At 44.5% G+C, this 12787-nt stretch overlaps 1 protein-coding gene across 1 annotated transcript in view; it reads right to left on the bottom strand.

The window, feature by feature from the left end:
* ubr4 (ubiquitin protein ligase E3 component n-recognin 4) overlaps positions 1-12787 on the bottom strand; it is a 49803-nt gene that overhangs the window by 1699 nt on the left and 35317 nt on the right. Inside the window, 37 exon segments of the mRNA XM_034208921.1 lie at positions 30-192; positions 497-587; positions 771-995; positions 1105-1299; positions 1386-1511; positions 1635-1777; positions 1895-2008; positions 2139-2357; positions 2499-2598; positions 2707-2880; positions 4440-4630; positions 4745-4861; positions 4990-5097; positions 5210-5337; positions 5533-5620; positions 5723-5803; positions 5933-6130; positions 6256-6377; positions 6627-6800; positions 6944-7025; positions 7243-7384; positions 7669-7778; positions 8010-8170; positions 8292-8421; positions 8680-8807; positions 8925-9009; positions 9096-9186; positions 9433-9782; positions 9878-10006; positions 10347-10472; positions 10642-10780; positions 10889-11128; positions 11309-11502; positions 11681-11768; positions 11872-11957; positions 12222-12366; positions 12609-12777. Of these exon segments, the coding sequence (XP_034064812.1) occupies positions 30-192; positions 497-587; positions 771-995; positions 1105-1299; positions 1386-1511; positions 1635-1777; positions 1895-2008; positions 2139-2357; positions 2499-2598; positions 2707-2880; positions 4440-4630; positions 4745-4861; positions 4990-5097; positions 5210-5337; positions 5533-5620; positions 5723-5803; positions 5933-6130; positions 6256-6377; positions 6627-6800; positions 6944-7025; positions 7243-7384; positions 7669-7778; positions 8010-8170; positions 8292-8421; positions 8680-8807; positions 8925-9009; positions 9096-9186; positions 9433-9782; positions 9878-10006; positions 10347-10472; positions 10642-10780; positions 10889-11128; positions 11309-11502; positions 11681-11768; positions 11872-11957; positions 12222-12366; positions 12609-12777 (5352 nt within the window).

The raw sequence follows: 12787 nt of genomic DNA, 5'->3' as shown, positions 1-12787 counted from the left end.
TTAGTTATCAGGTGTGTTTGTATACTGACCTACAACATCACAGAACTCTGACAAGGACTCAGCGGGCATGAGTTCGTCCTGGAAGGCCCTCAGCACTCGCTCCGAGGCCTCGTAGATGGGCATGTCGTTGTGACGGACATACTCTGCCAGCGAGAAGGACCAGCCCCCCTCTGTGTTACTGGTGGGAACTTTCTGTAAGCCAAAGAGGAGACAAAGAAATGAAGTGAAGGCCAGGGAGAGGAATCACTGCAGGTCAAGTCTACAGTGGAAATAAAGGAGTTATCATATATAATCCCAGTAGGACTGATTGAAGAAAAAAGGTCTTGACTAACTTCAAAGGTTTCGTGTCAACATTAAAGTTAGCTGTTACTATCCGTTACTACGTGACCAACATCAGAGCACCAATCGAGCAAAGCATCCCGACCAAAACCATAACATGGCAGATTATTATTTGGATAATGCTTGTAGTTTTGAAAGTGCAACGCATTTATATTACCCTGAACATGTCGTAGACAAGATCCACCAGGGCCCAGAAGAGAAGAGGCGAGCGATACACTGCATATTCCTTTGGTGATTTATCTGTGAGTCTGACATTCAAAAAGAAAAGCATTCAAACAAATGTAAACATTTTTAATTGAAATTAAAATCATAACTACAGTACACAGCAATACAAAAAGACAGTTCTCATTATTGCAGTTGGTAATCCTGCGCACTATGAAAAGATTATGGACAGGCGAATAAAGAAACGTGAATAAAACGAAGAGTCGTACTTGTTGGTGCAGACTGCCGAGACCTTGCGGACATGTGCGTTGACCAGGAGCCTCCGTAGGAAGTATAAACGTGAATTCCTCCAGCGTTCAGGCGGCATGATGTGCATGGCCAGGATGGTGAAATAGTGCGGACCCTCAACATCGTAGGAGCTCTCCACCCACTTCTCACACGGCTGCTCCTGGAAACTCTGCAGGTTCTTGTCCTCCCGGGATGTAGCCCTTGTACTGCAGGGACCGAGTGAGATGAGAAAGGAGATAAGTGAAACACATAAACTACAAATATAGTTTGTGTGTCCAGCAGTTGGGCGTTGGGACAGAGGAGTCAGAAACATACGTGTTGAGGACGTAGAGCACCGTGTGGATGATGTAGGGGATGAGGTGGATGTTGCTCTCTCGTCCTCCTCCTCCCGTGTCCACGCTGAACGACTGTTCGGTAGCAAAGCGGTGGAACAGCAATTTGGTGTCGTGGATGTTCAGTTGGTAGGTTGGCTCCCGCTGGCCCGTGCACTCCTGCAGATATGTGTTGTGTCTGTGCAACAGAGAGAAACAAGTCAGAATGGGTTTCTCTGGGCAACACATACGTTTTACTGTGTGTGCGCTGATGCATGACCTTACCTGGCTAAGCATGTAGCGAAGGCTGACTCTGGCACATGTGGCCCCCACACAGGAAGCAGCCCATTGCACTTGGTGTTGGCGTTCTGGAGGGCAGCACTCTCCCACTCCTCTCGCCCACGAGCCAGCCTGCCCCAGAGGAAAAGAACAATAAAAACATCAAATTAGAATGAAAGGAAAGGCAGGTTTCCCCAGAACATTTAAAAAGGGCATTTAACACTTTGGCAGGTTCATAACGGTGTCTGTTGCTACCTGACAGCTGCCAGATGGCAGTCATAGTGGACTATGTTAAAGTGCGACACAGTGCTGTAGCCCTGCTGCTTCCGAGGCTTGTTTTCAAAGTCCTCCAAGGCCACACGCTTTGTGAAAGTGTAAATGCCTAGGACTTTGGTTGGCTGGGAAAAAAGAGACAAAGAGAGAAACATTAATATAAAACACTACAAGGTGAGTCAGGGTACAGGAAGTCCTACGTAGTGCAGACACAAATCAGTCTCCTGATGCTAGACGTATACCTGGAACTTGTAACCCTCTCTGCAGATGCAGCAGGTCAGGCCCGGCTCCTCGATCAGCTCCTCCATCTGCTTCAGCAGCGAGGTCTTAGTCACCACCTGACCCTTCTCATTGGTCTGAAAGGCAAATCAACCACACCGTTTAGTGACAACTGTAGAGATAACAACAAACTGCTTTTAAATAAAGTGGAGAATAAATGTATTAGAGAAAAATAGGGGGAAATGAGTGAAAAAAGGAAACAAGTACCGTCATTCCCAGGGTTCCCAGGGCCTTCTGTCTCATGGCCATAGCCATGCGCTTCTTTTCAGATCGGGTCTCCCTGCGGGCTGCATCAATCTTCAGGTTGACATCGCTGTGCTCCCTCAGGGCCTCCAGAAGGTTCTCTGCCAGCGTGCCAATGCCTTCGTCACTGGAAACCTGCTCCAGCTTGTGCAAGTTGGTTATTGAATCTGTGCCTATCAGCGCCTGAACAGAAGATAAGAAGACATTCATTCAAATAGACCCAAAATGTGTTAATGCTGTTGTGTAGAGCCGGGTCAAATGGGTTTACATGGTTTATCTTGTAGTAACTCCACCATACACAGAAACATCAACAACAGTTAGTACCTGTGTGGGGGGGTGCTGGGTAGCCAAACCCCGGAGCAATCTGAGAATGAAGGGTAGAGCTGGTCTGGAGAGGAACTTCTTCCAGACATCTGCATCCAGACTGAAGAGAGTGCAGAGCAAGACAAACAAGAACAGATCTATCATTTCATCAAAGGCATTGATGGACTCTAAGTTAAGCTAACGATGAGGTGAAGGTGAGGAGACCTACTTTTTGGCATTGGGGATATGTTTCTTCATGTAGTCCAGTGCACTCTGTGTGATTCCCTTCTGGAGGATAAGATCTTTCAGCTGATGGCCGTTGCTGTTATTCTTGATCCCAGCAGCGATTTTGCAGAAGCAGTCCAAAAACACCTTGTCATCTGCACTATGCTCCTCGTCGTACCTTAGGATATAAAAGCCAGGGGTCAGTACTACTTCATCAAGAGGCGCTTTCACACCGGAGTACTTTTCCCTTTTAGTTCCAATAGTTACTGGGATTTTGCGTTCACACCAAAAAGAGAACTTAGTTCATGAGAACTTTTTGAAAAGGTTCCCATTTCTGATTGGCTGGGCGGATTGCAAACCACACTACGTAAAACTCTGAAAAGTTTTGTGAAGCCGCCATTGTATTTGCTGGCATTAGCATTATTAGCATTAGCATTAGCCCAGTGCACCAACGGAGAGAGACTAACTTATGGCAACACACAAAAAAACATTGGAGCGGTGGAGTGATGAGGAGGTGTCGGTGTTCTGGTGATTTACTCAGAAGCAACGATGTCAACCGGAAGTCCCCGGAGTCGGGGACTTCCGGCCGGGGACGTCGGGTGGCAGTATACGCCGTGAAGTTGTTTGGGACCTGCCAGTAAACCCAAAGCAGAAGAAGACGAAGTGAGCGGCTTCATTTGCGTAATCCTCCCTCAGGGACTTATTCCGGTGTGAACGCGATCGGCACTTAGTTCCAAGGGGGAACTAAGTGCTGGGTACTAAAAGTAGAGATGTCCCGATCCCCGGATCGGATCGGCCCCCGATACTGGGTTTTAAGGTGGATCGGGATCGGCAGATCCAATTAAATGTCATGGCTGATCCATAGTTAATATTTCCCATGACTCCATTGTTACGTTGTTACGTTGTTTGTCGTTGTTGTTCTATTGCATCAGCCGCCATTATCGAGTTGGAAAAGTGGAACGGACACATATCGTTAGCTAGTTAAAATGTCTGCAGTTTGGCATCATTTTAAAATAACTACAAGTGAGTCGCCGACTGCGACATGCAAAGTCTGGTGTGGAAGTCTCACGAGGTGGTGCTAACAGGGTCTCCTACAACACCACAAACCTAATAAAACATCTTAAAAAGCACCACCCCGACGAACACGCCGCCTACTGTAAAGCGACAGCGTCTGCGACTGATGGACTCCATCAACAAACACTGCGGGACAGCTTGAAACGAAAGGCTTTACTTCCTCGAGACTCCGAGAGATTTCGCAAGATTACTGAGCTGATTGTGGAGTGCATAGCAGGGGACGACCAGCCAATTTCACTTGTGGAAAACTCCGGTTTTTGTCGTCTAATAAATTATTTGGGTGCCTGTCTATTTCTTAATGTATACGAAATTAAATGCTGTTTGCCAACACAACAAGGGATATCGGAAATCGGTATCGGAAAACCGGTATCAGGAAATATCGGGATCGGATCGGAACCTATATGAAAATATCGGAATCGAATCGGAAGCTAAAAAATGAGATCGGGACATCCCTAGTACTAAGTGCTGGGTACTAAGTACGGCAAAGTACTTGGTGTGAAAGCGGCTAAGCAGTAATACCCAAACACTCAGATTAACACAACATCTGTCTGAAATCATCCTGGTTTGATATGCAACACATCTTTGTAACAAGTGTTTTTTCTATCCATTAAGACCTAAACATTATCCATTATTAAAATTGAGATAAAGTGAAGTAGTGCCCACTTGTCAAAGCTGCAACACGGTTTGAAGCGCTCCACCAGGATCCTCATCTTCTCCAGCTCTCCGAAGGACAGGTATGGGATGATGCGCAGCAGACCCTGCAGCACGCTGGGGTTTGAGCGCACGAACAGGGTGTTGATCTGATCCAACAACATGACCAGCTGATCCTTGTCTCCTGTCAGCAGGAGGTTACCCTGCAGAAGAACAAATACTTCCCGTTAGAAGGACAAGCATACATTTGTACAGGCTTTGATATATTGATGGCCTCAAATGTTAGCTCCAAAGATGAATCTGCTGTAGAGTCTTACCTTGTCCTCTGAAATCTCAGCATTGGCTTCGTCCAGAATGATTTCCATGATGCTCAGAACTTGCTCTGCTATGGAGGCTCCACCACTGTCCTTACTCTCCTGTTCTGCCACTAAAGCCTGATAGGATAAAGGACATTCAAACTTAAAGTTTCTTAAACCGCATTATAAAAGCCTGGTTAAAATTGCACAATTTGTATGTAATGGATGAAACAAGCAACACAATGTTACAGTCAGTGAACGCTCACCAGGTTCAGAGTTCCCAGCATGACGTTGAGTGTGTTCATCTCTGGTTTGACCAGCTGCTGCCTGTTGATCTTCACCTTCCCACAGTAACTGAACAACTTCAGCAAAACCTGTGAAGGAAACACATGTTGTCACAAAGCTGCTGCGCTGTTGGTATTTATGAAAACTGCACGAGGGATGAGGAATCTCATCAAACTCTAATTATTTTTCATGTATGCTTACGGTGAGCAGATGCCGTCCTTGTTTGAAATCTTTGATTCCAGACAGCCGGTTGAGCATACACTCCAGTCCTCCACACTGTGCCATCACTCCTGCCATCTTGTACACCTCTTCATCATCCTCCTCTTCATCTGTAATAAGGCCAGGTAAACCATTTTTGTACTCAACTAGGTTAAGAGATTTCACATACATCTGTTACATCATTATGAAGTAGGTATGGAGTACTTGTGATGGCAAAGAGCATGTTCCTGTGGCTAATGGCTTACTCATAGGTTAACAGCATTAATACATGTGGTATTTAGACTATTATACAGTGTAAATCTAACCTGTGGTCGAGTCCAGTGACTCTATGAACTCCTCAGTGGCATCTCCCAGCAGACCTCTCATTCGATAGATGATCCTCATTGGCTCACCCTGGAGGGGGGGGGGGGGAGTAGGAATTGCATTACTATCCAGAGTACTGCAAGCATTTAATGACAATGTGCAAAATAATCCTAAAAATGACCAATTCTTTACCTCATTTGTAGGGCACCAGACCTTCTTGTAGACTTCTGCAACGGACAGATCCAAGCTAATGATTTTGTTGTTTACCAGAAGCTGTGGGGACAGGAAACAACAGGTCAGCTTTTAGAATTCAGTAACAAACAGTTAAGAGTTTGATAAAAACGCTCATATTAAAACTAGGAAGACTGTTTTTTTTAGAGCAGCCTAAAATACACATTTTACCTCCATGCCACTGTCGTCTTCAAGAAGCGCCACCAGGTCGCAGTCCTGGCAGATTTTGTTCTTGATGTCCCTCATCAGGGGGCCGATGCCAGGCTCGTTGCTGCTGTAGGGGTTTCCTGGCATGCGGCCCTGCAGGAAGTCCTCCTGCTGAGGATCTTTTTCCAGGGTCACAAAGAACTCGGTCACCTCATTCTCCTCCTAAACACAAAGGAACAAACAGAAGCTTGAGACGAAGATACAGCAACACTGAACATTAAAACATTCTTTCTTTCTGTATGAAATGTGCATTACAAATGCAACATAGTAGACTAGAGTTAACTTACAGGATAGATGATGCTACACAGTCGCTCAAAAATGAAGACAGGCGTCCTGTAGTCATCCAGGTTGTACCGCTTTGCAGTCTCTATGCACACTGCCATGAATGCCTTTGTTTCAGACTCGGTACCTAGGAACACACAACCAGATGCATTATGTTCATGTTTTTAAAAACGTACATGATACGAAACTAATCAATCGTTAAAAAACAGATTTATAATTCATGCTTTACCTTAGCAGCAATGAAATACTTGGATTGGATTTATTTAATTTGTTATGTTAGAATCGAAACAAATAATCACTAAAAGCAGCAAACCATGCAGCAGAACCCAAACGATGGTTAAAGAAATAGGTGTGTTGAACTGGAGTCAGTGCAGACCTGTTGTCATGTCCTCCAGCATCTCCAGCAGCATGTCCTGAGTCTCGTCGATGAGCTTCGTGCGCTGCACCACCAGTTTCCTCAGACACAGGTAGCCGTTCAACACCGTGCCGACCAGCCGGCTTTTGAAATGCCGCTTGATGGACTCCACTTCCACGAAAGAAGAGAGCAACCCTGCAGTGGCACCAAACACATACAAATCATTTAACTATTAAAAAAAGGTCAACAAAACATTCAAGAAACTCCAGCTCAAATAAAAAAATATCTAAATGGTCATCTAAACCACAAAATACATTGTCATGTCAAATTGAACATACCAGTCAAGCTCTTGAGGGCGTAGCCTTGCTGCAGGTCTGTGCTCAGTGTGGCCTCCTCCAGAGCCAGCAGGTTGGCGATTTCCTGCAAACAGAATAAATACAGTTATAAGGTCCAGTGTTCTTTGCTAGATTTTCTGAATATAGGGGTAACTAAAGCAACAGAATGAATGTTATGTTCTTAAAATGAAAGATCTCATTTGTAATACATTTCCTTGCAATACAACAATGAAACTGATGGAAGCCAGTGGCACTTATGCAAAACGCTGAGTTCATCATCTCTTGAACTTTCAGGCCATTACCTTGGTGATCAGGTTACCGATGTAGGGCAGGACCCCGCGGGCTGCCAGGTAAACCTTCCAGTGTGTCGGCTTGATCAGCTTCTGGTACAGACCCAGGTACTCCACCGCACACTCTCCAGCTACACTCAGCTCATCCAGGTAACTGACACAAACACACAGAAAGAGTCACTTTACAGTCAGGGCAAAACGTTGACGCTCTACACCATTTTCATGCTGAAAGCTTTTCATAAGGCTCAGAAGCAAGTTCTCTTCCTGATAATAGCATAGCAATTTCTGTGAAATGTTTCCATCACAATCATACTGAATAGAAAGACTTTCAATGATAAGGAAATCTTAAGAGTAATCGAATAACAGTTAATGCATTTTCTGGATTCTGCACATTGAGAGGTTTGTTTTACTGGCTGTTGTTTAGTTGGAGGCTCCTACCTGGTGAGAAGGTCCAGCACCTGCTGCTTGCGGCTGGGGATCGTGGTTAAGGCCTCCACAATGGTGCAGGCTGCCTGCCTGGCTGCCTGAGTGGCAGGTGTGAAAAGGACCTGCAACAAACAAAACTTGAGTAAAACAATTGTATTTGAACAAGATGTTTTAACATGTTTGTAAAATATGAAGATATATATATATATATATATATATCATTTTAAAAAACAGATTTCTGGCTCATTTGATTCCTGAAGAAAATATATACACGGGCACTTTTGACACGAATAAGAACAAGCAGAACTCTAGTGTTTCTTGAAACAGGACTGTCAAACTTTAGTTTGTATTACCTGTCGCAGCCAGTTGTTGTGGCTCAGTTTGAGTAGGCGAGGGAAGAGGCCTTCACCTTTTTTGGACCTCATGAACTGCTTCCACTTCCAAACATACTTCTCCAACAGGTACTGCCTGCGCAGCTCAGTCTTTCCCTGAGGCTTCGACACATTTTCCTGGCCTGTGTTATCAAGTCAAATCAACAGTAATCAGCTTATCATCGTGACGTTTGATTTATTAAGGAAAAACTATAAGAGAACCATCCTTTTACACGGCTATATTAGTTCAGACATGGCACTTACATCTTGCTGGGAGACACTTCTTCCAGGCTTCATAAGATGCTTTGGGGTCCTTCTTGAGCCAGAGTTGGGCCTGGGCGTGGATTTCATTACTGTAGGGCCTGACCGTGGTTAGAGACTCAATAGCAGCATCCTATAACCAAAAGCAAACATAGTGTTGTGTAAGGAAACATGAAACAACCAAGTGGTCACTCACTCACACCACATACAAACTTTTACAATTTTTTAGACTGCTGTATTTAAAAAAGAAAATAATAATATATATATATATTTTTAATAATAGACTGGTATTTCCATGTTTTAAATCACTAACTGGTCCAAAGTCCTTCAAGCTAGCACTGCAGAGCTATGAGTGAGCAGTAGCTGAATGGCAGAGTTATGGCACATGTACCTTGTTCTTCTTGCTAGTGGCAGCCGGGGGCTTGATCAGCTTCTGCAGGATTCTCAGGCACATGAGAGTGATGTTCTCCACCACTACAGGCGTCTTTATATTCACCGACATCAAGAACAGACTGAGGGCTACAAGGAGAACAAAAACACGATGTTGTTAGACAAAGACCGAAAAGGCAACCAGACAAAATTACTTTGATAACAGAATTAAGATTTATGATAGCTAAGTGAAAAGAAAAGGCTTACCACAACGTAACCGTAGCTCCCAGCATCCTCCCTCTTTAGAAATAGAGTCTGTGAGCAGCAGCATTTCATACTGCAAATTACTAACCTGTTGGAAACAAAAAATGATCATTGGTAAAACGTTACCAAAAGAAAGTATTTTAATTATAAAATGTAACTCCAAGTGAGACATACCAAGTCAGGATTGGCCCAGTGGCCTTTGAGAGCAGCGGACACCTTGGCGATAATGAGGTCATTCATCTGTTGGGTGGCCTCTGGATGATCTCTAAAGCAGGACAATATAGAAGAGTGATGTTGAATCATCACTGCAATACACTGTTTACATACAAACGCAGTGCAGACAAAGCTACTTTCAAACCAAGAGTGAATCTGCGGTGTTCTTCCACATGCTGATGGGTACCATAACCATCACCCAATCTTGAGTACCACGTTCAGCTACTAGGTAAAAGTTATGCAAATGTTTCAACTTGTATTCAACCCTAATAAACCAATAGGTGAGGAAGGGACATACCTGGTGAGGAGACAGACCAACTGCCGCACCTCCTCCCTCATGGCAGCTGTACCTCGCCGCAGGTTATACTCAAACAGTTCACGGATGAGACCCTGGAGGACCAGGATCTGCCGGAGGGCCGGGTTGGTGGCCAGAGCACGAAGCAGTGTGATACAGTGACCCGTGACAGCTGAGGCACAGCCATAGCACTTGTTTGAAGAGGTGTGGCCGCAGCCCAGCACGGAGTTGGCCCGGTACTGACTGGCGGTGATGGTGGGCTGGTGGCTGCTGCTGCTGCGGGACGACTTGGTGGCAGCTTCTCTCTGCTGCAGATCATACTCCAGGAGCTCTTTACGAGAGGCAAGCACTTTCTGTAAACAGAGACAGAGGCAAGAGTTATAGGTGAGCAGGGGGAAAACTGTTTCTTGCTAGATAAATAGGAAACCGTTTTTCCTCTCTATCTTACCTGTATAATCTTGGAGAGTTCATCAAATGACGTCTTGCAGTCTCCGCTGTACTCTTGAGCCAGCTGCTGAATGTATCTGTTCACATTAGCAGAGGACGTACCAAGTCCTGCACCGGCTCCACTGTCGTCCTGAGGGCAATGCAGGGGGGAAAAACATCAGATAAAGCTTTGGAAAGTCTACAAAAACACTGTTTCTACTATATTGACCTAAAGTCATATCTTTGGCAGTTCTCTGAAACAGATGTAGAAAAAGGCCATGAAATACTGTTGTTCTACTGGAACCGAAGGCTTTCAAAGATTCATATCTCCTGAATTGTATTTGGGAAAGTCTAATCTCAACAATAACCGTGCTATGATATATCAGTAGACAAAGAGGTCTTCTTTTTATTATTCAAAGATCTAATTATCATCAAACATTGGACTGGTATTGGACTAAATGAGTACTGTTCAGGCCCCTCTTGTGACTTACCTGCGGTTTTTCTGGTGCCGCCTCGTTGACTTTAGACAGGAGGCTCTCCAACTGGGGCCGGTGGCCCATCAGCTGGTGGTAGACCCGGTCAGCTTTGTCCAGCAGGGTGTTGATGTTGGTCACAGCCTGTAGGAAAAGGACACATTAAAGATGACATGAGGCAGAGTGAAGAAGTGATGCAGATCTGCTTTCCTCAGCAAACTAAGAGAAGAGAGTATATTTGATCAAACAAGATGATTTGATAGAATGGCAACCCTTTTGTTGAGTCCTTTCTATTTCACACGAGTATGCTTACCTTTTTCCTGTCTTCCTCATTCTCAATGGGATCCACAGCACAGCATGGTCTAGCATATAGCATGAAGTCAAATCTGGCATATTTGCAGAAGCCACAGGCATTGCACAGGAAGGGGTCTTTTTCATCGTAGTTGATAGACCTTAAAGACAAAAAACACCAATTTAAAATACAACTCATCTTCAATATTTCCAATAATTCCACACTTTCCCAAATCCTTTCAGACATGCGGAGGAGCCCTGCTGCTCACCTGCACTTGTGGCACTGATACACGTTCTCACCGCAGTTGCCACAGACCCCAGGGTTGGCCGGCACAGAGGCGCTGCAGCGTGGACACTGCAGGGTCTCGGTGGAGGCCTGGTAGTTCTCGTAAAAATCAGAGAACTCGATCATCAGGTTGGATGCGACGATGGGTAAAGGAAGGTCGATCTTCACCTCCGTTTGTCCTGGGGTCAGCTGGACTTTCTTGGCTTTGTGCCAACGAGCAGGTCTACAAACAGACAGTGAAGTTAAGAGACCTTACTTCATACAAGCAATTGAATCAAAGTGAAACTGTGACCAATACGTATTCTTTGTATTTTAGAACTTCACTTTTAAATAACTGTTATGAACACATGAGTGAAAAATAAATGAGGGGAGGAAAGGCCGGCAGATCTTTTTTGAAACGTACTTGTTTTTCAGCTCCACGATAGCCTGGACCGTTCTGTTGTTGTAGTAGAGGTTGATGGTGCGGACCATCTTAGTGCGTTTCAGGTCACCAATCTTCACGGTGACTTTGCTGATGGTGTGGCTGCCAATGAGCTTGACAACCTGCTGTGTGGTGGTGTAGCGGGTGTCCACTTTGATCGATGACAGCTTTATATTCTGGAGGAAACACAGAATAAACAAGGGAATGTTTAAAACAATAATAGACTGTTTAGGTTTAAATTAACTTTAGAGCGCGCACACTTTTAAGTGTGTAGAAGCAAGCACTTGGATCATATTTGCTAAACTAGTTTATGCTAGAGATTGTGTCCATTGAGTGAAGTTGTGTTGCACATACTGAGAATGGAACTTCTGGATTGTTGCACACCAAGCAGGGGTCGCTCTCCAGAAAGAACCCATCAAACTCCACTAAACCGGACAGAGTGCTGCAGGAGAAAAACATCAAGTCAATACGTTGGTTTGTGTGCGACGTCCACTACTTAAACTTTATTTTCCTTGCAACAAGATAGCATGTTCATGAAGACATACGTGTAGATGTTGGAGTTAGGGTGATTCGTCAGGATATGGTTCTGTGCCCTCAGGATTTCCACAGCTTTTTGGGAATACTCTTTCAGCTGGGGAAGAACATGTATATATATTTTATAAACTTTGAAGCTTTATTATTGCCATAGCCTTTTTTTTGCCAAATGTCAAAAAGGTTTACACAGATAGGATAAGAAGTGTTAAGCAATATGGATACAGTCTGCAAACTATTTATTGCGCAAGTAGAAAACAATTATTGTGAACAATGGGTAAAGACCAGACAGCGATACAAGGCTCACAAATAACTCATTTTATACTATCTGTACAAAAAACGAGTAGGAGGCCTTCTGACAAACCTTCTTCTCCGTCTGTGGGGTTTTCAGTGAGAAGTATCCAAGCAGGTCAACAAACTGAGCAGCTTTGCGGCCATATGCAGGCAGCTCAGGCCAGATGGCCCAGGTCAGTTCGAGCAGCAGGTCCTGCTGAGATTTACTGGAGTTCCTATAGAGAGATTCACATATCAAGGATGTTATGTCACCATTTACAAATGATTTAAGCTTACATCTTTCGATAGTATGTTCATGGGAACTAATGTTTAATCACAATAGTCTAGAAACAGGTCAAGACAGTCTAAATGTAAAGGAAAGCTAATAAAGAGGCTGTCTTGTGTAAACTAGGTTTGCTTAAGCTTGGGACTAAACCTAGCTGTTAGTCTATGCCTCAATCATTTAGATGTAAAGTACCTGTAGATATGAAGAGCCAGGCAGTGAGCTTGCCAGCGCACAGCAGAGGAGTTTGACTCCAGCAGGAAGCAGCGCAAGAACTGGATCAGTGTCTCCTTGTCTGCAAACTTGTTAAGCTGACTGACCAGAGCCATGCACAGCTGATCCTCCTGGCTGCCAACCCCCTCACCTGTGGACAG

Source organism: Gymnodraco acuticeps, unplaced genomic scaffold (genome assembly GCF_902827175.1).
Source record: "Gymnodraco acuticeps unplaced genomic scaffold, fGymAcu1.1, whole genome shotgun sequence".
NCBI classification, from domain to species: domain Eukaryota; kingdom Metazoa; phylum Chordata; class Actinopteri; order Perciformes; family Bathydraconidae; genus Gymnodraco; species Gymnodraco acuticeps.
The sequence above is the reverse complement of the archived record's forward strand: the minus strand, read 5'-3'. Positions and strand labels throughout refer to the sequence as shown.